The following is a 27,447-nucleotide window of genomic DNA, read 5'->3' on the forward strand; positions in this document are numbered from 1 at the left end:
GAACAGTCCCGTTCTACCTTTAATGGTGTAGCAGTTACATTCTGGCACCTAAGGCACTTAAGGTGGCCGTTTAAGGTGGAACGGGAAAATTCGAACGCGAAGCTGGAGAAGGAGAACCGCCTTGTTAAAACATTGAGAGACATTTTACAATGAACTGTTTTGTAATGTTTTGTAATGTAACGTTATCCGCACTTTGCAAAGTTCCACCTTTTGCATTTCGTCAACATTATCAATTAAAATTTAGAAAATTGATTTTTGACATCCCCGCGACCCTGACGGAGGAGCGGCTTAGAAAATGGATGGATGGATGGATTTTTGACATTTGTGAATCAATTCACAATCATCCTCATCTGCATCTAAGAATTGATTTTTTCCCCACCGCTAGTGAGCAGTATGGTACAAATATCACATCGGAAAGCTTAAAGATATTTTCACAATACATGATGTGTATATTTTGACTCACAGACACAATGCACTATTAGTGCCACAGCCATAAAAGACTAAATGATTTTTATTCAACATGTGACATACTGCACAGCACTGTGCTGCAATTTAACTGCTCTATTTTAAATAAAACATACAGTTGTGGTGTGTTCTACAAGCACTGTCATAATGCCCCCCCCCAGCCTGTTACAACTGATCAAAGTTTCAAACATCTTGATATTTATTGTCTTTTTCTGTATTGCTGAAAATATTTTTTTTAAATATTGCTCAGTTTCCACTATTACTTCCTTTCAACCTTCCCACGGCCACAGCCTGCAGCACAGCTGTGGAGATAAAAAGTGCAGATATAGTGGGAAGTTGCAGGCGGAGAGAGAGAACAGCTTAATGTATCGGCTGGTGCGAGACCAAATGCACAGTTCCCAGGGTCAGGAAGGGTCAGCAGCAGAGCCGATCGACATCAGAGATGCTGGAGAGGGGTTTCTGATGACAAAGTAGCGAGAGGGTGTGGGTTGTGTTGTGACCGATGTGTTCATTTGAGAGAGAAAATGAGGTGGTGGAGAGAGAATATCTACTCCTCCGTAGCAGATTCACTTTAGGTGAAGAGTAGAGGACAGGGTCAGGTTATCTATTAAAGCAGATGGAGACAAGTCAAGACAAGGCAAGTCGGAAGGTGGATAATTGTAGGTGAGTGCATCTCACTGTGAAGTATTCGAGGTCTGCAAAGTTTTTAAAGAAGCAGCAGTATTTTTTATACTCTTTTGGAATTACACATTGCTGATTTAAGCTAACATTATATTTTAATTCACCATAAATACATAATGGGTACAGTTATCTTTTTTTTAGAGGCACAGTTATTTTATTTAAACTGATACCTTCCTAGATTTTTTTTAAAGATCTTAAGGTCTTTTTTTAAGACTGTTCATCTTGAGCAGGCAGCACAAACATACAGCAAAAATGACTGTTGAATTGGTTCAGTCTGTTCTTGTTTCACATCATGTTATACTGCCTCCACTGTTGGACGCACACAACCAGCATTCTGAATGAAGAATATGTGAGGCAGCCGTCTTGCACGTGTACATCATCAAACTAAAGCCTAACCGTGCCTCAACTGCTGCCAGTCATATCTCTCAACATAACAGCAAGAATTAACCTTTAGTGATTGTTTGATCGTTGGAAATGTTCTTCTGTAGAAAGGGTCACTGTGATTACTGCGGTCATCATTGTCCAATTACTAATATTCCTTTTCAGCAATGTGTAATGGAAAATTCACATACACATACACAGCACCTTGAATCACATGTCCTATTCAGCCATTTAATAATTAGACATTTTCATTGTGCAAGGCGTACTGGTCAAGCTCTTATAATTGTAAATCTACTACTGCTCATGCACATATATAACACAGTCGTGTGCTATGCATGTACATGCTTTATAATTAGGACCTCTTTGTGGCAAAAGTTCAAGTGCCTCAAATACTGGTAGCCATAGATACACACACATAAATGTATGCTTTCTTTCATTTGATTCCCCACCATGTGTCTGTGAGTAGCGCATATTCTGCACATCTCATTAAAGCTGGTTGTTCATTAGTCTGTAATTGTCTGGACGGGGAAAAATCCAGAAGGTTCTACAAATAAGAAATCTCACAGGCTGTAATGCCTGTTGCAGATGACAGTAGCGCATTCCATATTTTTGGAATTCATTCGGGCCTCCTCCGCAAATGCAAGACTGTGGCAGTGGGATGCTTTTCAGTGACGGCATCAGAGATGTAGTTTCATTCACTGTTACTAAACTGGGAGGACAAATCAAAAGAACTGTGCTTGTATAACTTCACCATGCTTTTATACAGTCGTAACAGGTAACACTTGAAGGGTGTCTACATGTGTCTACAACACATTCACAACATCTTACATAAACGCTTCACAGCATGCTCAAGAATGTTTGAATCAACATTTATAAAGTATACATGCTTTATATGACTTTAATATGGACTACTATTTCATATTACTCATAAAAAAAAAAAACACCCTTCAAGTAAAGTGTTACCTTGTAACACCCCCAGTTACAAATGTTGTTCATTTTCCAAGTGGAAATAAGTTAACACATCCTCTCCAGAGAACACACTTATTTCTGAGTTTATTGTATTGATCACATTTAGTGTTTTATTTTTCTCTCCAAATAGTAAAGCACAATTCAGATTTTCTAAATGTCTGCATAGTTAACATTGTTAATATGTTAACAAAGTAATTTGGAGTGGTTTGATGTAAACATTTAGATGTTAGGAATACTTTGCATGATGTCTGAGACATTGTTTTATGATAGTTCTGGGATAGAAGATTGAGGACTAATCTGCTCCTGGTGGAGGGCAACATGCAAGGCAATGTAAGACAAAATAGTTTTTCAGATTAACCATTGTCATCGTCATGACCCCTGGTTCCCATCAGCACTGTCAAAGACATCAGATGATATTTTGTAATGCAGAAAGTTAGAAAATAGGTGGAATTCCCCTTACATACAGCAAATAAACAGTAATTGTGCATTAAAATGTGTAAAAGTGTGCTCTCTGTAGAGAATGTTATCTTATTTTCACTTAAAAAAGTAATTTGGCCAGAGGTGCCCACCGTTTTCTATACGACAGCGCTGTGGTGACTGCTTTTTGCCTGCTTCCTTTAGCCAGTCTGCAGTTTTATTACTGTAATATAACCTTATTATATTCAGCATGTTAATACATGCGTACATAACACGTACCATACATACATTTTCATTTCTGATGGGAAACAAGATGTAAAGCAACAGGAATGTTAAATGTGTGAAAATGCTTTTTCTGCTGGTTTCTTTTTCAAATAGGATTATACAGAAAACACATCTGAGTCACCTTTGCATTAGATAAAATGCTTAAATTTACATGTACATGCATATGCATTCGCCAACGGCAGTGTATTCTAATGCATAGTACAATGTGAGGGAAATAGCACTGCCCGATTACCTCTGAAATCATTTCATTTGTCTTTCTCTGTAAGATTATACCAAAGGACAATGAGACAAGATCCACTCTGATGTATAAATACATCATACATGAAGACTCAGTCCCGGTCAACAACAACAATGTTATCCAGGAGGACACATATGAGTGGGCTCTGAAGAGCTGGTCCCCGTGTTCACGACCTTGTGCTGGAGGTAACGGATGCCCACACATTTCTTCTGCTTTGCTTTCACCATCTTATCACTTGGGAAAAGTAGAGCTACACTACAATGCAAGTTACACTACAGTGAACTAGGGCTGTCGTTATCATGCCATTAAACTCTAGAACAAAAACACTGATTAAACTGTATCTTCTAGCTGAATTGGCAGTGATTCTTTGGCGAATTGAATGATGATAATGCTTATTTTAAACTCTCGTACTGGTCTCTCTTACAATGGTAAACAAAGTCTGACTACCTTATTTGTCTCAACATGTTTTTCTCTATTTTTTTAATGAAGTCTTTTCAAAGACATCTTGCTTATCTTTTGTCATTTGGAGTCTTGGAAAGACTGCGTCGTTTGTTATTTAGATGAGTCCATTTTTATTTTCAAATTATTAATCATTTAAATAATCAATTTATTACTGAATTACTAATATAATGAAATAAACTGCAAAAATCTGCACACCTTTAAAGGATAAAGGCTCCTCGAAGGAACTTTACATAATGTAGAGATTCTTTATACCTTTAAAGGTTCTTCTCTCTCACACATCTCATTTATAAAAGTGGTCCCCTACAGGACGCTCCATTGGAGAGTGTGGGTCTGTTATTTCAGTCTCTGCACATCTATACTAGTTTCCTAAATGGTTATTGGCTTGGATGCACAGTTCAGGAGAAAAAAACTTTAATAGATATAGAACCTTCATAGTATGTTAAGATTGTTTGCACATTCCATTAACAAAAATGGTTCTTTAAAGAGCAATCCACTGAAGGAACCAAAAGTGGTTGTTTTATGGCATTCTTAGAACCCTCTATAACTGTATGACTTCACTCCTCTCTCATTTTCTTGGCACCAGGATTTCAATATACCAAGTATGGATGCCGTAAGAAAGGTGACAGTAAGATGACTCACAGGAGCTACTGTGATGTCAATAAGAAGCCCAAACCCATCCGCAGAATGTGCAACTTACAGGACTGCACACAGCCACAGTGAGTAGATGTTATTTCTTCTACTTCTTAGCTCTTTTATTATTATTTGTTTTCGCTTAAGGTTGCTTTTAATTAAGGCTGCTGTCATCAATACCAGTGAATATATATATATATATATATATATATATATATATATATATATATAATGTGTGTGTGTGTGTGTGTGTGTGTATGTGATATATATATAATCACATACCCTGAGTATTTTGTTTTGTTTGAGCCATCTGGTCAGAATGTTGAGTTACACTTAATTTGCATAAAATTGAATAAAGTTGAGACCATCTTAACTTGATGGTCCTGCCGTTATATCACCACAGGAAATGACTAGCTGCTTGTCGCTCTGTTGCCTGCTAATATGAACGCAGGGTGAAGAGCTCACAGTCAGGGCTCTGCTTTCTTCAGTAACCCATTTTAGTGGAGCAGGTAATACAGTATCATTACAGAGAAGCCTGGTTAAACCCAAGAAAATAAACATGTGGTCAGAAACTTACAGGCTGACATTGTTCTTGGTGTAGGTTTATATATGTTTATATAGGCTGTAGGTTTATAGCTGTAAGTCACACTTTAACAGCCTATGAATCACCTCTTGTTAAAGTAAAAATATGATGAAGCTTACTATGTTATGTTAGCCTACAGGCTACTGTTACTGTAGCCCATTATTGTTTTGAGGATATTATGTTGGCCATGTTTCATGTTTCATGAATGTTCTGTTCATGGAAGGCTACTGTTGTTTAGCAATTGGTGTTATTAAGATCCCTCTTGTTTTAATGAATTGTCAGAGCTGCAAAATGTATGTGAGCTTCATATTGTGTCATAGGTGTTTTTTTATGCTATTAAATTATGACCATACTGAGACCTCCTGATTTTTGTTGAAAGGACAAAATGGCTCTTTTTAACATTTGGGTTGTGACTCCTGATCTAACCTAGCTTTAATGCAGAGGGAGTCGGTTGGATTTCTCGCACATCCACTTGTGTTTTTGTCATGTGCCATCACAGAGCGTCCGGGCACTGCACTTCCGCACTTCCAAGTTCCGCCTTTTGCATTCTGTCAAGATTACATTATAAATAAAAATTTAGAAAATTGATTTTTGACATTTGTGAATTGATTCAGAATCGTTCATGTCTGCATCGCAATGCATCTAAGAATCAAGTTTTTCCCGCAAGCCTAATCTGTAGCCTCAGTTTCTGAAATTCTGAAAAAAAAAGTTATTCTTTGTTGTTGAGGATCCAACCTACATACTGTAATAAATGTAGTAAGTTTATTGTATGTAAACTGGTTTTATTTATTGACAGATTTTATCAGTTTTCAATTTCAGTTTTCAGCCCAGTGTGTCCTGAATTTTGGTGCACCACACCTATTCGGCACACCCTTACAATTTTAATGTAAACTGGGACCTCATTAGTATTATGCTTTGATTCTGTTTCATCATTCACAGAGGGGGATCCAGTATGTGTGGTTGAACTATAAATAATGAAAAATAATGCTTCAGTTACTAGTGCATGACTTCACACAGAGGGCATGATATGAGTGGTTCAGATTTGACCAGGGGCAAAGCTGACTCCTTGTGCTCCACTTACTTTTACACCAGATAGCAAAGCTAAAGTGTCTTTGCATGCATGAGTGTGTTTGTCTGCTGTATCAGTCTTGAGGGTTCTAGGCTTGAACTGTTGCCTCTCTATGTGAAGTGTTGACAGATCCTGTTCCTAGAGCACAGTTGAAAGTTTGCTTTGCCTTCATCTCTGCAGTCCAGACAGATAATTCCCACCAGATACTGTGCATAACCTTTTCCATATATTCCATATGATTCCATGTTCTTTTTTATAAAATATTCATAGAAGTATGTATGATAGCAGTTTGCTCCATATCTTGCTGTTTTTTCCATGGGGGAAATTTGACATGCATTTAATAAATAGCCCTAATGTTTATATTCATAACCTGATGGCTTTGGCTCCCGAGGATGATGCATCCTGGAATTTAGCTTGATGTTCTTTTCTAACGACTGTGTGCATACGCAACTACATTTTATATACAGTACTGTGCAAAGGTCAGTATTTATTATTCTGTATGAGGAAATATATTTATATATAGTGCTGTTGTCTGGACAAAACTATGAATCTCCATTTTTGTCATTTTCAGTTTTTGTCATAATTTGAAAATGCCTGTTGTCATTTACATTGTTTGTAAATGTCATGATGAATAAACCAAAAGAAACAGCCCAAAACAATTTTTAAAAAGGTCTGGTTACACAGACTTGCATTAAAAGTATAGAAAGTTTATTTTACCCCTTTCCTGTAAAGTTGTCATTTTGGAGACAACAGCAATATATATATAAAACAGAAAACACACAAGCATCAATTACTAAATATGATATCATTGTTTTCATTATTTAGTGTGTCCACTCTTTGGCTTCCATTCTGTTCAATGGCCTTGCTTTCAGTTTTTCAAAATCTGAGGAAAGAAATCGACATGGATATTTTTCCACACCCTTTAAAGTTCAGTCTTAGAAGTCGGTCATATTTCCTGCTTCTCACAATCCAAGTAATATGCATATAATGATGTGAAAGTCTGGACTCTGGTCAGTCCAGTGTTCTTACCCTAAATCTTGCAAATTATTTTTTGTCTATTTTCATTTCTCAGTAATCGCTTTCTGACAGCTACACATCCTTTCAGACTCACAGTGGAGGGATTGACAGAAACCCCTGTGGATTTTTTAGATCTTAAGCCAGAGTAGAGCTTGATTTTCTCCTATTTCTCAAAAAAGTACTATTATCTGATGGTGGCAGTTTTGGTGGTCTACCCGTTGTACTGTTCTACAGTATTGTAGATTTCACTAGGGGGAGGTAATGTGATATATTATCTTGATTAAAACATCATTGTAAGCTTTACAGAGCGCATCACAGATATTGTCAGTTCTAAAAGAGCACTCACCAACTGCATGTTTCCTTAAGAAAGGAGTTTTAGCCAGTGGTCTTAAGTTGTGAGGCTGTCAAACACTTCACACTCTTGTCAAGAGATTGTGAGTATAAATCTTGATGTTGCAGAGAGTCCTAGAAAGCATGAATGGTCCTGGTAAGTTGGATGAAGTGATGGAGTGCAGTTATGTGGTACGTCTGAGCGCTTAGCGTGTTTCTTAGCACCCTGAGTCACTAGCAGTGTAAAACAATGTGTGTATATGCTGTATTTTTGCCTTTGCAAGACTGGTGACCCTGACACCCGTTAGCAGGGCAATTAACTGTTCACTTCTGAAATATTCTTATCTGTGTGTTTGCAGGAGGCTGAGAGTATTTGCATTAATCACTCAAGCAGCTCAGCTGATTTCCAAGTCAGTGTCAAATCACAGTTTATGTAGACACTTTTCCATCTTTTGTAGCCACACCTATCCATTACAGCTGTTAACACACTTAAATACACCTATTAATAAAATCTTTAGTGCAAATTTTATAACAGTTATTTGAACAAACTAATTCGCCATTAATCAATGTACAATGAGCAACATCTGCCAAACCTAATTACACTCATTATCACAAGGCAACCTTTAAAATTAAGTATTAAATTCAGACGTCCACATTAGGGCTGATTAGAGATTAAAACGAGGTCTCCCACAGATTAAAAGTGAATGCCACACAATATAGGAACTTACCTAAGAAACTCTGTATGTGGAATACACTCCAAATCAGATGCATGACCATGTGTTATGTACATAACTGATGTGCCAGCTAAATGCATGGAAAACCTCCTGCATATTGTTGCTGTCACAACAAAATTCTCAGTTTTTGATATCATTTGAAAACATTGCTACACTTTACATTGTGTGGATATTTCTTGATGAACGCACCAAAGGAAGTGGTCCTACATGACTTATAAATAAAATCTCTGTGCATTAACTTGGATTATAAGTTGACAATGTTTTTTTCCTTGTAATGTTTTACTTAGGGAGGGAGGATCATGGCTGATTACACACATTCCACTAAATTAAATACAATTTGAGAAACTTGCGGTATCCAGTTTTGCACCTTATTTCCTCTGCCTTTCAAAAACCAAGTGCAAATTTGTGGTCTTAAACGAGATTTGTTGAGAGACTCCTTTTAACCGTGACAATAGACACAGTAACTAGACAAGCCTCAAACACATGCTGAGAGAATGTTTACTATCAGACTAACACTGTTTAAACACTGTGGAAAAGGTGTCTACAGGTGAGAAATGCCATGCAAAATATGCCTGTGGCACCTTCTGGTATTGTTTCACAAACTGTATTTTCTTAGCCTGAGCAAAATAACAACCCTTCAGAATGTTTTCTTGGGGGAAAAAACAAGCCCTTCTCTTCAAGACTTAACTTTGTGTTCGTGTTCACTTTTGTTGGTGGGATATGTGATAAACTGCAGTCAGTAAACCTAATATCAAATTGAGGTGTATATTGTGGTCACATCAAGACACATTTTGTCCTGTGCTGTAGTACAACCATGAAGAGGGTGATTAAAATAATGTACCTGTGAAAATTGCAGTTGCTGTGAAAATCTGCAGATGACAGTGCTCTGCTTTGAAGAGATTTGTGTTTTCCCTCATCTGACACTTAAATTTCAACTTCTAAGGCCTCTTTACTTGGGTTGAGTTGCATGAGTTCAATCAAATGTGTTTAATGGGGCAGAATGCTAAACTCCGCAGAGCTGTAGCCCAGAAGGAACTCAGTTTGACACCACTGCTCTAGTTTATTTTCCACTCATCTCAACATGGTGCAAAGTTTACAAAAGTTCAAATAACTGATATTCAAGTGACTACAAAATTATTATTGACACGCCTCTCAGCCAATCAGTCATCTCTAAATGTCCCTTCCTCCATCACATAAAGAAGTAACTTCAACAGAGCTCCTCAAAGAAACCTGCAATGAGAATGGCATTGGCAGTAAATGAATCAGAATTATTAGACTTATAACCTAATAATAAATATAATAAATTACTGAGGATCATATAGTGGCCAATGTCCTGATCATCTATAGGGTATTTCATTCCTGAAAGTACATATGCTGCTTGCTTTAGTGTTAGCCTTAGCTGATATAAAGGGGCAGCTTCAGTCACTAACACCTCCTCAGTAGGCATGAAAACCTGCTGCTGTTGTGTCAAGTGACTAACCATTTACCTGCTTAGAAAGTGGTACAGATGTTTTCTTTAGCTTGGGTTTATTTATCCACCAACAGTGTACAATGTGTGGACTCTTCTGCGTGAGACAGCTTTCAGTTACTTTTCATATGAACAAATACACTACCAACACTCATCCATTATTCAAAGAGTTCCCTAGAGAGCTTAAGGAGGCTGGCCTCTTCATTTTGATGTAGTGTAATTGTCTAATGGTAATATCTATTACTATTCTTTTGTTGACAGTTAATTTTTTAATTTGTGCGTTTGGTGCCTTCATTGATGGGAAACAGAAGTTAGAGATGAAAATGTGAAATAAGTTGAAGTGAAGGAGGAGGAGCTTTAGAAGCTTTTGTTATACCAAATCTATTTCCCTAGAAAAATCATTTCTTATAATTTTTACATTTTTATGATCATACATTTCATTATCACATCATCACCTTTCACAATACCTGTATTTTAGAAGTCTAATCTATGCAAATGAGCCTCTAATCAAACATTGAAATGTTTTATTATATGCTGTGACCAATAACAGCTGTTCTTTGGGTGTTTGAATATATCAAGACATTAGGTCTGTTCCACAAGCTAGGCTGTGGTCCGCTGACATCCAAGGCTGTTCTAATCATAAGGATACTTTGAAAACAGTTGAGAAATGTGTCCTACATTGTGACCATTTTTAAGAACGCTCCTGGAGTGTCCTTGATGCTCTTCTGAAAATAATGTTAGCCGAAATATATTTTCGGTATACTGCAAGGGGAGCTAAATTTACACAAATAGTTGTAGTTATCAGATAACAGTTATCATCTGCAGAATTACCATGTTAAACAAAATATTTTGTGAACCAAATTTAGTTAAGAAGTACAATACATGATCTTTCAATGCCATCTAATGCAGGGGTCACCAACCCTAGTCTTTTTATAGATGACTACAAACCACTATCTAATAGTATAACTAATATATATTAATATCAGTTTATTGTGCCAAGGTTATTGGAAGGTATATCACAATCACAGTATACAGGACTAGTACTACGATTACAATATGGTATTTTGTCCTATTGTCTCTTTTAAACACACTCCTTTCATTGCTAGAGTGGAAATTAATCCACTAGGAAGTAATTAATTTAAGCAAATTTATACTCCTTTTTCAATTCACAATGTGACTTTTTCCTTAATATTATTCAGCCCTAAGCCAGTCTTAATCACTTCATATCTAAATGTGTGCCATCAAATAGGAGAAACAGCTGGAGAAGATGGCTAGCAAGTCCTTAGAGTGTTGCTCCTCAGCAGCTAGTGCAAGCCCCCCTGGTTCCTCTGGGGAAACAGTAAGGTAGTAGCAGTTACACAGTGAGTCAGAGGTTGTTAAGCTGCTAGCACGAAAGAGCGTTTTAATGAGGCGCTAACACACAGGCCTGACATTAGACTCTGAGGAAGTCACGTTTCCACTAACTGTGTGCTTCTCTATGCTGGGAGTGATGCCAGGGGCTTTCGATTCAACTTCAGACATTCAGACAGCTGCTGCTCTAATGAGGAGCTGGTGAAAAAAATTGCCCAGATGGCCTACTGTCTATTTTATTAAACCATTTACATTAATGCATGTGTGTGTGTCCACCTTAATACATTAATATCAGACAAAACAAATAAAAGTGTATTAAAATAGGTAGCTATGTATGTTAGAGTGTTTGCTTAACCATTTGCCAACCTGTTCTCAAGGAAGCCCAGTATTGTTTGTAGTTATCATAGCCCAACTTCTAAATCCTTCACTAAATCAAAGTAGGTGATGGTCAATGTGAGCAGTGTGATGGTTTGAGTCATCAAATCAAATCAAATTTATTTGTATAGCGCTTTTTACAACGGATGTTGTCACAAAGCAGCTTTACAGAATTTCGGAAAAGACAAAGTTTTAACAGGAGTGTAAAAATGTACGAAACCTCCTCTGGTCAAACTACCTACAAGTGATACAAGTCATGCAGGTTTTTTTTCTAACTAGCTTATAAGTTATCAACTTTTTTGAAAACGTTCTTGTTACTTTTTGACTGCATTAATGTTTTTATTGTTTCGTTTATTTCATTGCTGTCCAAAAAAAACCCAAATATCTCCAAAATGGTAACTTTACAGGAGAGGGCAAAAACACTAACCTTTAATGTAAGTTAAGGTAAAGATGTTTGATTCTACTTGATTTTGAGGCATTTCTGCTGGCCCAATCATCATGAAATTTGTACACAGTGTAAAGGAGAAATGCCATGTTCAAATGACATAGAAAATGAAAATCGACAAAAATGGAGATACATGTTTTTCTTTGGACAGCAATGATTTGTTCTAAGGTTATGTAGTATTTTTAAAAAGAAAAACACACATAGTGACCAGAGGGTTTTAAAAACTAGCTTAGTGCAAAATCATCTCCTTGCCTTCACAAAATGCACAGCCAAACCATTTCCCTCATAGAGAGAAGATTGAAACCTCCTGTGACATTTCTGTGAAATATCATTATAGAGAAACATCTGCTGTCTGAATATTGTAGTACACATTCCGAGATAGCGTAACAGTTGCACCACACTTCTCAAGTTATTTCATAATCATTAGAAAGTAGTATGAATACACTCCTTCGGGAAGTTTGAATCAAATGTACATGGCTAACCTTGATGGAAAAACCCATTGCTGTCTGCTCCAGTTTGCATGAACATGCAGCAGGCATTCTCAGTTAAACCTTTTGGAAAACAAGGATGTGTTTCAGCAGGGGGTCTTTAGCATCACCAGCTGTTGTCCACGGAAAGATGATGCAAATCAAATGAATTAATATTGCATGAACCCTTGTTTCTGGAACGGCATGATTCAGGTGATGACAGCAATGTTCTAGCATGCAAATAATGTAGAACATATGAATTTCATCTGTTAATCAGAATTAACTGTAATTTAATTTTCATAATGAGAGGAAGTCCTGAGAGATTTAATTCCCTCCATTCAGAGTGGAGAAGGCTCAGCACAATTTCCAACCCACAGAAAATAACCAATTTAGTGATAAAAATCTATAGTTAATCCAAATGCTAAAAAAAGGAATTGCCTCTGGAATATTATGACCTTAGTTGCCTGTCACTAGTTCTTGTAGGAAAAAAATGACTAAGTCAGAAAGAATATACATATATATATATATGAACTATATGTATTGTACTGTGCTAAAGTTAGAGAGTACCCTTCATTTATTTAATTTTCAATCAAAACAGGCATTAAGTTTTTCAGCATCAGAAGAAACAGAAAACATTTTGTAGTGAGTTCAAGTAATACGTTTGCCTGTTAGTTTTAGGTTGTGTTCTCAACCTTTATTACATTTGTTTTGTTGCCGGGGCTAGTGTGAGCGAGTGTTCATGAGATGGCAGAGTGAGACAGACGTGAGATGTGAGCTGAGTCAAAGAGACAGCTTTGCTTATATATTTCATGGCTGTGGCCCACAACAGCTGGAAAATAAAACACCATGACTTGTGGTGAAAGCAGTGTCTCTTTTATTAGCTGTAAATGCTACAATATATTTAACAGGACTTTGCACAACAGCACTCAACAGCTAAATACAATGTATCCACCATCCATCTTATGTTTTTATTATAGTGTGTGTGTATGTGTATATATATATATATATATATTTGGGACTACTGCTCAGCTGTAAAGCATCATCTAGCCAGTCTTCACTCATTATTGGTAATAGCTCTGTTTGCACATGTGTGTGTTTGTTCTTGTGGATATGTTCATGCATTTGTCATACATTTGTTAGCATTCTGCATTCTGGCAGCAGATGCACCCATCTATTTTGATTACGGAGGGAAATCACGCACGCTATGAGTTCCACTGTGAGAATCAGTCAAGTCATCTTAACAAATGAAAAGAGCAAAGTCAATTCAATTCAAAGTCAAGAGAATTTCAGATGTTATTCACGCTCACTCGATGTTCCAAAAGCAATACACTGTCAAATCTTCCACCTAATCTCCTGCTTTCCCTGAGTTAAAAAAGAAGCACTGGTAAATAGTTACACCTAACATACAGCAATGCAGTAATTACAGCACTCAGGCAAGTTTGAATTAATTCAGACTGTCTATGAATACATTTTTCCCATTTGCTTCCACTTATTTTCCAGAAAATGCACCAAACAGTCTGCAGTGTATGCTGTGAATGAACTGATGCAAATTTAGAGAAGAAACATTGCACAAATCTATATTGTATATTCCTTAAATTTAAAAGATTGCTGCAAAATTGTACATTATGGGAGATATAGCCCAAGCTTCCTGTCAGGTTACTATAGTGAAAATCTACTTGAGCACAACTAAAACTTCTTTAAAAATAAGTAAAACATATGTAGTAAGTAGTAGTAGGCTTGGTTATATCATTGGAAATAAACTGTACAAACAAAACTAAAGCCTTCCCATTAGATGAGAATTGATAGAGTTATGGGAGTGATTACAGTATATTCTGCTAGTACACATTATTTACACCATCTTTCTGTTGTATAAAGCACAAGACGTTTTTATATGCATTATATGCAATTCACAATTAGAATTTGAATGTAAGAATTCATAGTTTTTCTGTTTCCAAGAAAGCAATCCATCAAGGCTAGTCAAGGTTTGTTTTTTGTTTGTTTCTTTGTTTGTTTTGGTTAGATTTTTTTGATTGATGGGTAGGTTACTGAAATGACAATATAATTTTTATCAATAGCTCTACAGCCTATTAACTGGCTTGCAGGCACAGTAAACATGAACATAAAAGCTTTTACATTTAATAACAAGTGTGATAACTACTTATTCTAAAACAACAAAGTGAGAGGAAAATAAAAGAATTCAGCACCTGTTTAGCTGCATTTACATTTATGCATTTGGCAGACACTCTTATCCAGAGCTCCTTACAGTTTACTCATGTGTTGGGAGTCTAGCCCAAGGACTCTTATTGGTGTAGGATAGTGTTCATGTCCATGTGGGGAATCAAACCCCAGTGCACTGTGTGAAGCACTACTAATTGTTTCCTTAACATGGTAAACTATAAAAGTACTATGATTTAATTCTACCCAAAAAACTAGTTGAAAAACATATGCTGAATTACTGCAACAACAGTAACTGTATTTTTTTACTTTTCCACCTCTTGTGATTGGCTGTTACAAAAAATATTGGGAAATTGACTATATTGTACTCGAATGTATGGGATTTTGTGCCATCTTGAGCAACCTGTCTCTGAGTAGGGCCCAAAATTTCTTGCAGTTTTATGAGTTAGTTACTTCAAACATTAGTTTGAAAGCATTTTACATAGATTGGTATCTCAAACGTGTGTTTTATGCAATTTGTTCATCCTGTAATGTTATAATTGAAAGAAATTTGGTTGCTGCATGTAACTGCTGTACTGTGATGATGAATTCATGGTACGATTGCTAAACAGCCATGTGCTGTTGTGATAAATAGGAAAAAAAGGAAAAAGTCTTTTAAATTACTGCTATTTTAGTACTGTTTTTAGGCAGTCAGTGCGAAGAGCGTTTTGGATGACCGGCAGCCAGCAAATGCACATTGAACATCCAATAAATGATTTATCATTGTTACTCATATACTATCCATGCTTGCAAATTATAGCAGCAGTTTTTGACAGTTCTGTATCCAAGTGACATGACAATATGTAGATAGCAGTCTATAGATAATTGATCTCATCTAACAAAGCCAAGGAATCTATATCACAACACAGCAGCTATTTATGGTACATTGCATGCAGTTTGCATTTCACAACAGCATTTCCTGGGGCTTTGAGAGCACAAAGAACAGAGAAACCTCATTAACTCATTTTAATCAAGTGTGTGTTTTTTTAGAATATATGACTACTTTTTTCCCCCAAGAAAGGAAATAAATGAATATATGTGAATATTTTTGAATAGCTTATTCCTCCCACTAACAACTGACCTCCACTTTTCCAAGGTTTCCTTTATATGAGCGGAGGGTACATCATGAATTATACATTATACATCATATAAATTGCCTCCAGGCAGAAAGGATATGGAAGAATCTTTGGCCACATTTGCTTAGGAGACAATTTTGATGGCAACTTCTGTTGTTTTGTTTTTAGTACATGAATAAATAATGATGAGATAAAAATGTATTAGTGCAGTGAAAAGCATTATTAGTGCATTAGTTATGATCCAAATGTTTTCTTTGTGCAAACTATGGTGTGTAACTGCATTTATATTTGCATTAGTGCCTGTGAAATCTTTATTATTAGCTTGTAGGACTGAATGAATTTTGGGGAAAACATGTACTATATAAGTTGTAAATACATAATTGAAAAGAAACATAGTAAATATTTAAGTAAGCCATTTTCAATGCAATCATGTTGCAATACAAACCCTGAAAATCAGCCCTAAACCATTATCCCCCCAAACCAACCTTTACTGTTGGCACTACGCATTCTGACATCCACCAAACCTGGATTTGTGAATTGCCACTTGGCCTAGTGATCACAGACTTGTGTGCAGCTGCTCAGCCGCAGAAACCCATTTCATAAATTACCAAGGACACAGTTCTTGTGGTTTGTTGTTTCCCGAGGTAGTCTGGGACTCTGTAATGAATGATGCAACAAACTATAGATGTTTTTTAAGCGCTTCAGCACCTGGCTGGCCGAACTCAGAGCTTGCATGGTCTATCTTATCTTGTCTGAGGTATTGTTGCTTCTAGATACTTGTGTTTCACAATTATATCACTTACAGTTGACCAAGACAGATCATCTAGTGTGGCAGAAATATTCTACGTTTAAAGTCACTAAGCTCCTCAGTAATTACAGACTGTATGGCTGTGTGCTTAATCTGTTACCTGTGCTTAGTCTCTATAACTGTTAGCATTGGGTGTTGCTGACACAGATGAACTCTGTAATTATGAGGGTTGTCCGCATACTTTTGGCCATAGAACGTATATAAAGTACTGCAGAACAATGTCTCAGAAAAAACTAGTTAAGGTAAGGCAGCCACAGAATGTTTTTTTTTCCATCACAGAAGCCACCAGGCCCCTCATGGCACCTGTGCGCTTGTAGTATGCTGTGATTCAGAGTCTGATCCAGGCATTCAGTCTTAAGGGAAACAGTGTGTTAAGTGGAACATCTGAAGGCGCCTCTTCTGTGCGCTTGTTTTGAGCAGTTCTTTTCCTGTAGAGTTGATGAAGGGAACATCTGTCTTCTTTACATCAACTGCTTTGTGCCCTGGGGATTCCATATAGATGGAGTTATATACTATACCATCGCTGTCTAGATGGCACATAAATAAATAATCTCAAGTATCTCCATTTTTGTGGGGTTTTTTTTTCCAACATAATTTGAACATGTAGACTGCCCTTTACATCATGTGACAATTTTATGGCGAATGGACGAATAAAGATGCTCCAAAATCACTTGGAATAAAACCTCTTATTAGTTCACATGAAAAGTTAAGTACTTTTGACTTCTACAGTGACATGATGGGTTGTGTATGTCATCTGTGATATAATGTGGAGTATATTGTAATATATATATATATATATATATATATATATATATATATATATATATATAAAAGCTGGCACTGGTGAAGAGCATTTCTTAAGAAATGAATGGATTGACTAAGCACAGGAAATAAGCAAAGCTAAAAGAGTGTCAGATTTTGCGTGTGCTTTTCTGGGAATGGCTTTGCAGTAAGCAGCAGTCTCCTTTTCGCAAACACGAGTGAGCAATTATTTTCACCTTATAAGCACAGCATGAGACTTTCATACAGAAGTGAGTCCATTTACACAGAATTGCACTAGGAATACATCAGTGTGCTGTTGGATGCTTTGGAAATCACGTTTTCCTCCAAAGGGCCCATATCATGGAAAAATGACAATTTTAAATAAAGGAGTTTGGTGTAGTATGTAAACAGGAAAATATGCTCACAAGTTCACTCTCCAGTTCATATTTTAGAACACGAGAGGGAAAGTGTTACCGCAAAATAACATCACGTTGTTTGTCCAAAGACGAGTGCTGTAGATCATCACAACTGTGATGTTATTCGCGATAACACATGACCTCGAGTGTTCTACTGCTTTTATACAACAGTTGAACAAAGAAAGTGAGAAATTAATCAATTGGGCCATGAACGTGTCATTTAATATGTTTTAATGTGAGATACTCCTTCCACTAAATTATAGTTCCTTAACAATTAGCTTGTTGCTACATCAGACTAACGAGCTCCGCCCACTCGCTGCTCAGCAGGCAGTTCATCCTCCAGCTCTTTACACTGAATTCTCAAACTGTCATCACCACTGAGCAGCTTTATTTGGTTTTTTATTGCGGCAGTTTTATGGCTCAGTACAAAGTCGCGAAAACAATGTTTTGAATTCCTTTATTTTTGTGACATCACAAAAAACTAATGCATTCATAAATCAAAGCCTAACTTAGAGCAGTTTAGCGCCACCCATGGATGCAGGAAGGAGTTTTATAAACTGAAAATTTTTAGCTGCACATACATGTCAGACACCATGAAATCATGCTAAATACTATAGATGCTAAACAAACAGGGATTACGGGTGGGTTTTATGGCTTGTGTGATGTATTGCGTTGCCACGCTGTTCATTCATTTATGTACAGCACAACACAATCCATCAAAAAATAACACCTGAACCACTGAAGGTCCCCGGAGGACCTTCTAACCGTTACTTTGTAGTTCATGAGGAGGAAAGCAAACTGTCTTGAGCAGGATTTGAGATCCTGCTAATTTACCCTCCTGTGGAAGGAAAGTACTGTAGGTTTAGCTTGTAATTTGGCATGATGAGATTGTAAATACATGTTTGAATTGATTTTATTGCAAATAGTTTTAGCTTTTAATCCTCCTTATCAGTGTGCAATGGATTTTTACAAAGGAATTCAAAATTAAAATTCCTACAGTTTTTGGACATGGTTTAATTTGCTTTTTATGATTTTTTGTAGTATCAACATTTTCTGATAAATGAACTTTGTTTATTGATTAAAAGTTAAAAAAACTTAACCAATCAATTTACTATTATTTGTCAGCACAGCTTTCCTTTACATTTCTTCACAAGCTATGTTTCTGGGAATTTTGGTTTTCTTAGTTTCTTTCATCATATCCATTTTAGCCAACCAGAGCTTCACTTAGCTTCACTTGGTCAAAGTATCCAACAGCTGGCAAAGGAAGCCCTGAATTTCACTGTGATATGCGAGATTAACATTAACAGTGAATGACTGTGCATATGCTTTTTTCCTCTATTTCTATTGCTCCAATTATTATGCAATTTTCACCCACTGTAAGTGGCCTAGAAACAAGAAGAATGTAGGACATGAGCCTTTTTATGTTTCTCAGTGTTGATCTGAGCTGTTAAGCAATGCTGTTTTTACTCATTTAAGAGTGAAGTTCTGAAGTGAACTAGTGTGAATTAAGCTGAAAACTGTTTGATATAGTTTGAGTTTTAATTAGCCCATAGTGCATTGAATGATTCCCAGCAGCTTCTGATTTGTGGCCACTCTGTTTACTGTTTATGGGATAAGTGTTTAGAAATCTGGGAGTGTATTTTGAAGTTCGTAAGCTGCTCACAAATGATTTTCTACCAGACCCACAGTTTAATTCTGTTTACAAACACCCAGTTCAGTCAAGACCACCTGTGGCTCTGTGCTGAGTGCATACACCCCCCCCCCCCCCCCACCCCCCATCTCCACCCCCACCCGCATCCCCAAAAGTACAGAAGTATTAATGACAACAATAAAAACAATAAAGAAGTGTCCTTGTTTCTAGAACAGGCAGTAGGTGGTGTTTGTATTTTCATTACAATTAGTCTGGCTCCTGTTAATGGCTACAGTTTTACAGATTATAGTTTTTTGGTCATAAGAGTCCAAAGAAGCTAGCAGGACAAGAAGGGGTTACTAAGGTTCAGCAGATACTCAATACCCCCAAAAGAAGTAAACAAGTAATAAGGATAATGAAACACAAGTGACATTAATAATCAGAGTAAGCGTGGCTGAGAGTGGAAAGTGACTGGGTGCAGATGGGAATATGTTTCAGTTGTTGTCTTTCTTCTTATTTAGGAATTGATTAATATGGAAGGAACTGATTATTATCATCGACCTTGGTTAAATGAGGATAACAGGGCACTTAACCAGATGTTTAAGCTTATTCAGAGTTACTAATGCCGTTGTAATTGTATGTCATATGTTGTTGAATTCAAGGACATCCTGTTTAATTCCACCACACGCTCATTTACCATACCAAGGTAAAACAGTGGGTGGCGGCTTCACTGGATGAAATTATCACTTATCAGCATAACTGATAAAATCAACTGAAATTATTAGCACATCAATCGGTCCCTAATAGAGACAATGTGTGCGTTTGCATGCGCAGACTTTTATTTTGTTCTTTTTTTCACAGCACTGTCAAATTACTATAGTATAAATTAAACTGTGACAAAGGCCCTGCAATATAAAGTCTGAGGCCCTGAATCAAAGTGGATCTGTTCCCACTTGTGCTCAATAACCTCACAGCTGTTGGATAGATTTATGATCTTATTAGCTAGCTGCACATCCCTCAAAGAGCTGCTTAGCAATGCAGAGGTGAGTCCTTTTTCTGGGGTTCAGGGTCAAATTCCAGCTGTTTAAGATATGGATGAGCTACTTTTGTCATGGATGGTCAAATTCTGTACACAGGCAGTCCATAATGTACTTATTGCAGCTGCAGCAGGGCAATTTTCAACCACAATCACAAGAATGATGTTTTTATTATGTTATTAACCTTCATTATAGCAGAGGCACAGTGACCTTACAATAGTACTGGAACAGTGCAATCACGACTTATTGGCTCTGTGTTCATATATATGGAAAGGCCAGAGACCACTCAAGATATATATATATATATATTTTTTTGTTTTTGTTTTTTTTTTTTCCCCATCATCGAAGAAAAAAGCTTTTTTTGACCTCCACTTTTGGAGAGTTGGTTTTATTTATTTATTTATTTATTTATTTATTTATTTTGGTTTGACCTTCCCATTCCTTATGCAAGTGTATTACTTATCTAATCTCTTTAGAAATATCTCCTGAAAACAGAATAATATACAGGTGCTGGTCAACGAATTAGAATAATTTGAAATAGTGCAATCATGAAATTCTTTGAATGCATTTTTTGTGCAGAAAGCAAATCAGGTGTTCACCGCACCTGTCCTACTCGTTAGACTAATCACAGAACTCGTTACCTGTAGAAAATTTGCTCAGCTGAGCTTTCCAAAAGGCCCATTTAGGCCATTTAACTGTGACACTGTTGTTTTATTGAATTAGAATAATGGAGAAACCGTTTCATTGAATTAGAATAATTTTTATTATAATTACAATCATCACTTCTCAGTATTTTGTGGCTGCCCCCTTGGCTTGTATGACTGCCTGAAGTCTCCGCGGCATCGATTTGACCAGCTTGTCGCAAGTTTCCGCACTCACAGCTTCCCAGGCAGTGGCGATGTTCTGCTTCAGTTGGTCCAGCGTAGTAGGCTTTCTGTCGCGAATTTTCCGCTTGACGATGGCCCAAAGGTTTTCAATGACATTGAGGTCAGGCGAGTTGGCCGGCCATGCCAAAACTTCAAGCTGTTTTTTAGTGAACCAATCTTTGGTCGACTTTGCCGCATGAGCCGGTGCAAGATCCTGTTGAAATATGAAGTCTTCTTCGCCGAACTGTTCCTCAACAGTCGGAATCAGGAACGTTTCCAGAATATCTTGATATACGGCAGCATTGACAGTCTTCTTGAGGAAGCAGAGTTTCCCTACACCTCGAGCGGACATGCATCCCCAGACCATAACGCTCTGGGGAAACTTGACGGATCTTTTCACGCACTCATGGTTGTAGGTTTCGCCACCACGACGCCAGACACGAGGACCTTGGTCACCGAAGGAGATGCAGAAGCGTGATTCGTCACTGAAGACCACTTTCTGCCAGTCTTCAGCAGTCCACTCGCTGTGTTCTTTGGCCCACTTCAGCCGTTTCTCCATTTGTTTCTTGTTCAGCATCGGTTTTACTGCTGGAACGCGAGATTTGAAGCAGAGTTCGCGCAGACGACGGTAAGTGGTTGATCTGGAGACATCAGAGCCGGTCTGCTTGTTCCACAAGTCGGTGAGCTCGGAAGTGGACTTGAACCGGTTGCTGACTGCGATCTTTCTCAGCTGCTTGTTGTCGCGAGCAGAAGTTTTTCGGACGCCGGAACAGTTGGTGCGCTTGCTGCAGTTTTTCTTGAGAGCTTTGCAGACGGAAGACTGGCTGATGCCGAGCTGCTCAGCAATTTTAGTTTGGGTCAAGCCTTGTTGGCGAAGGGCTTGAATTTGAGCCACTATTCCGGTTGAGAGGTCGCGCTGCTTACCCATGATTGATTTTACAACTTAGAAATTCTACTCAACCCTGACTTTATACTGCACAGTGAACACTCTTCACAGAAAACAAAAATTCGAGCATTTATTCTAATTCAATGAAACGGTTTCTCCATTATTCTAATTCAATAAAACAACAGTGTCACAGTTAAATGGCCTAAATGGGCCTTTTGGAAAGCTCAGCTGAGCAAATTTTCTACAGGTAACGAGTTCTGTGATTAGTCTAACGAGTAGGACAGGTGCGGTGAACACCTGATTTGCTTTCTGCACAAAAAATGCATTCAAAGAATTTCATGATTGCACTATTTCAAATTATTCTAATTCATTGACCAGCACCTGTACTTGTAGTGGCTGATTTGACTTACAATTAAAAATTTTAGCCAAATACCACACATTTTTTAACATCACTGATACATTTCATAGTCTGACTCTTCTAACCATTCATAGTAGTGCAGCTGTTTCAGCTGCCCACTGTACACTGGTAATCTGCATTCACATGATGATATTAACGTGAAAAGAATGTTCTGATGAAGCTTATTTTGTCCTTATTCTGAGCTTGGAAGACGTTATATTAGTATAAGTTTAGGCATTTAAGGCAAAAGCATAAAATAGGACAAAGTGATAAGAACATTTTTGAAGTATTATACAAATTAGCATGTTGCTACAAGCCCTGCAACAGTAACATTACTCACATACAACACTAACTTGTTGTACTGTAGCCTTTTAAAAGTAGAATTTGTTATAGGTTTTGTATCAATGTACACTCTGTGTTATTTGGAAAATGTGTGCACATTTGAATCAAGTAAATTCAATGCATATGCATTTTGTGTTTTTTCATCTTTGGTTTATTTTCTATTACCAGAGGTGGCTTTTTCTAAATGTCAAAGAGTTTCAGATATTTTATGTAGTTTAACTAAGTTTTAAATACCTTGTAAGATTGTGAAAATGGAAAAATTGTCTGTTGTGGTGTCAAAAAAACCCAAAAAGAGTCCAAAAGGAGTTTTGCCAGTTTATTGGATGAAACTGCTGGACAAAAGAGTTTTTATAATGAAGGAAATATGAAAAATAGAAATCAAGACAGAAAAATCATGCTAAATATGAAAAATTTAAGAAAAATGAAATAAAATGAAAAAAAAAAACCAATAAACCTGAGTGTAGACTCTGGTTCGCTCTTTCTCCCATCTCCCAAGACAACGCGTCTCAACTCTCTGTGCCCCTGACCCAACTAACTCTTAAGGTTTTACCAAAAGAATGTATAACAACCCTGCATATCTGAAGTGACCTTCTTCACCCAATCACCATTAGCCAGAGAGACAAGCACTCATTGTCAGGGCCTACAGAGATGGACAACCTACATGCACACTTAGGAAACATACACTGTAATACACCTAAGAACATTGTAATACCTGATTTTTATACTACCTAAAGCTAAAGATGAAGTGTAATCAATGGAGGTGAAAGGTGTGTGTGTGTGTGTATGTTGCACAAACTTATTGGAGCCTACAATGGTATGTGACATCTCTCCGTTCCCTTGATAGAAACAGCCTTCAACATCGTAAAGATAGCCTCCAGGCACAGAAACATCCAATCTAACTAATAACCCCACCAGACAGACCCTCATCATCAATAAGCGTTGAAATGTCGTCAGTTGGAGTGATAGTCTCCCCTCTAATCTATGCATGGGTATGTTTTCACGTAGTTGTGTGTGTGTGTGTGTGTGTGTGTGTGTGTGTGTGTGTGTGTGTGTGTGTGTGTGTGTCTGTGTGAGTTGGAGGAGAGCCTGACTCTGATAGCTCCCTAGAGCCCAAAAACCATGACCATCACAGATAAGCTCTAGGCACAAAAGAACATCCACACACTGTAACTTCTGTAATGATTATATCTCTGATACTTTTAAAATACCATTTAATAACCTATAGTTGGAAGGGCAAGATCCCCCCAAAAATATATATAGTTTGGTGGTCAAGATCCCCAGATTGCTTACAACCTGCGTCACTATGGAACATGATAAATAAGTGCTTTAGAGCTTTTGCTTATTTGAGATGTTTTTTTTTTTTCTACACTGATTGCACTAAAAAGCCTACAGACTGTGAGAGCCTGTTGAGAGGAGGCAGCTGTCATGTACTTCCCCTGAAAAAAATAGCTTGGCCTACTTCAACCGAAATGTATGAAAGGAAATAGCAGAGAAAGCTGACAGACAAACAGATTAATGTTGCCAATTCAAAATAGATCAAAACCAGACAGACCCCTCGTCAAACTCAGACTCATAAGGAATGAATTCCTGTGTCTTCACTTGTGAAGGTTTTGTGAATGTGTGAAACTTCCGAACAGAATCCACCACAAACATTGATGTGTTTTGATGGGTAAGAGGCTCAAAGTTCAAATGTCTGGGGATAGATTTACTAAAAGAGGCACTAATTATCAGCAGTAGATCAACAGTGGTCCTGATGGGGGTCGGCAATATACGAACACAGGTGTAACTAACATATGCCCAGTGCAGTATAAGTGTATAAGCTGTATAAGCTGTATAAGCTGTATAAGCTCATTAAACCTTGTTTATGTTCTATGATTCTGGGTCAAACAGTCATCACTGGGGCAAAATAATGACTGCTTTTCTTCAGACTTAGTAAGTCAAACAAAATACAATAATAAAATAAAATATTTGTTATTACTTCTCAAGAAAGTATATATTTTGTATTATTTGACAGGATATCATTTGAGAAAACATGACATTGTTTTAGCATAAATCATCAGACACTTTGTCAGATATAGATATATAGATTATTTCTTTTTACCAGGAAGGATGAGTGTTGAGTCCTGAGCTGAATGTGTTTGGAAATCATTTGATAAAAATTCTCATTTAATTTTACCTCCTGCTTACAGTGCTTGCAATGTAGCCTTTATAATTTGTAATTTGCTATAGCTCTTGTAATTCTGAAAAAAAGTGCACTCTGGCTTACATTGTTTTTGTGTGTACATCATTTCCACATTTGGAAACCATGTGATGTTAAATTTCTGTTTAATTTCACTTCCTGTTTGTTTGAATTGTTTGGGTACCGCTTAGCTATGTGCAGTGCATCATAGGATGGCAGTGACATTTCAGCCACCACAGGCACATAAGCAAGAATGCAGAGTTCACACAGCCAAAAGGGTTTTAATATGTGCTTGTAACAATCATTCAGAATAGAAAAATGATCAAAATATCAGTTAGGCAAAACCTGCTCTTTGAGGGTGTTGTAAATTATAAGTATTAAGGAATAACAGTTTGAAGCATCATTTTACTAAAGCAGGTTGGCATCGTGTTTTTCCCCTTTATTACATTAAAAATATTGTGACATGGCAGTGATTCAACAGCATTTTTGAGAGAAAAACTCCTTTAAATTTGTATGCAAGTGCAAAACAGCAGCGGCCGCACTTTTGACCTTATTACAGACACTAATGGGCAGTTAAGTCTATTGCATAAACAGTGATATCTCCACTTCGTAGTCCCTTATACATTTATTCACACTTTTGCTGGATGGATACTTGCTCACAAGAGAATGGTAAAGTAGTTCTTTAGCATCATCTCTTTGGGAATAAAACCCTCATTAAATGTGTTACCTGCCTTTAATAAGGTCATACATCTGACAGGTTTGTATATAGTTGCTGTCAGTTTGAGAACAGCAGCTGCTCTTTATGTTGTATGTTATGATGACTGGCTAATAGAAATGCTCCAAACTTGCTTGGAATAAAATCTCTTTACATTAAATTACATTGAAAGAAAAGAATGTCTCTGCCTTCTCAAGCTGAACTAATACTGTTAATTGCAGAGTAGTGCTGACCTTGATGTTAAGTGGGCAATGTTTTTCCTTCTCTGTACTGAAATATAGAAATACAGCAGTCACCAAGCCATCATTTCAGGGAGACATGTATTTGATAATATTTTGCAGATCCATTTGAGCCATGTATGATACCATTACAAAATGCAGAAATATGATGTTTCTTCCAAGACTTCATCTCTTTATGAAGGCAGATTGCTGCTGAAATGCAGGAGCGAAAGCATTTTACAGCCTTTTTCCCCATTTGCATTTTCCATTTCCATTAGTCAACACATTTCATTCTACCAGTCCCACTGGCCTGTAACCATGTGTGCATTAAATCTGCTCAGATTTTAACATCTAACGGCCATATCATGTGCGATCTCTGAGCAGAATGCAACTGAATGCAACTGTCACATATTTTCTCTACACTAAGTGATTTATCAGCTATGATTACTTGTTTGCTTAGCACTGTTATCTGAGCATGTTGAGGTGCTTGGCAAATATTAAAAATAAATATTAAAAAAATAAATCTGACCCTAGACCCCCACGCATACTCAGAGAAGCTTTATTAATATGTGCAATTTTATAAACTAATAGAGGTAGCTAGATATAAAAAATTGCACTAGCCACTCTAATCCCTTGTGCATGTTAAGCAGTCTGAAGTTTCTCTAGAAGGGGGCTATTAGCATGCAAATCACTATTGTAAGCATCACATTATGCTGTATGTGATTCATTGAAGATTTTCAAAAAATGAGTTAATGCTTATAGATGAAGGCAGTGCAGAACGTAGGTCTAAGCTGCAGCTCATTGTGCACACTTTAAAAAAAAACAACAACATTGGGCTAATTATGTTTAGATATTGGCCTGGCCCAGGAAAAAAACAACTGTTTTGTTACTAATGCGAGATATTTGTAATGGTTTATTAAAGCACCAGGGACCCTAAATCCATGGATGAGCATGCAATGTACATGTACTAACCATGTACTCTGAAGAACTTTCCAATGTCCACTAAAAAGCTGAAGGACTTTCAGCAATTTCACCAGTTTTGCCAACATAAAGTGTAGTCCTAATCTTGGGCCACATATACGTAACCAGCATTCTCACCAATCACAAGGCTGATGTGGGTTGTCCCACATGTTCTACTGTATGTTCCTTCATGGTTTGTCTGTTCCAGTGAAAACTAACCTAGCAAACGTAACTGAGCTATCAAACTAGCCCTGTCTGTCTGTGTGTTTGTTCAGCCAGCTACGCCAGCTTTACGCCAGCAGTAAAGCAAATAAGAACCTTACCTCTTGTAAGATATTGCCATATAAAAGTTGGATGTTTTAAGAGAGTTATGAACAGAGTGGGGTGGTCTACAGGACCTGCTTATGCAACTTGTGCTGTCATGTTTAGTTCTGTTTGAGTGGCGTTGGAGGATGTGAGTGTTGGACTGAGAGCTGTCACTCTCATTTTAGTATGAAATTTTCAGTAATTTTCATGGTGTTCCCTAGGACTACAAAAGGAAAAAGGCAAAAAAAAAAATCTCCAAGGCAAGTGGC

General features: G+C 37.2%; 1 protein-coding gene across 1 annotated transcript in view; it reads left to right on the forward strand.

Annotated features, from left to right (window-relative positions):
* The window catches only part of adamts3 (ADAM metallopeptidase with thrombospondin type 1 motif, 3), a 165,220-nt gene that overhangs the window by 123,243 nt on the left and 14,530 nt on the right, over nt 1–27,447 (forward strand). Inside the window, exons 18-19 of the mRNA XM_017695510.2 lie at nt 3,465–3,621; nt 4,482–4,614. Of these exons, the coding sequence (XP_017550999.1) occupies nt 3,465–3,621; nt 4,482–4,614 (290 nt within the window). The remainder of the gene's footprint in view (nt 1–3,464; nt 3,622–4,481; nt 4,615–27,447) is intronic.

This window comes from Pygocentrus nattereri, chromosome 20, assembly GCF_015220715.1.
Source record: "Pygocentrus nattereri isolate fPygNat1 chromosome 20, fPygNat1.pri, whole genome shotgun sequence".
In the NCBI taxonomy this organism is placed as follows: domain Eukaryota; kingdom Metazoa; phylum Chordata; class Actinopteri; order Characiformes; family Serrasalmidae; genus Pygocentrus; species Pygocentrus nattereri.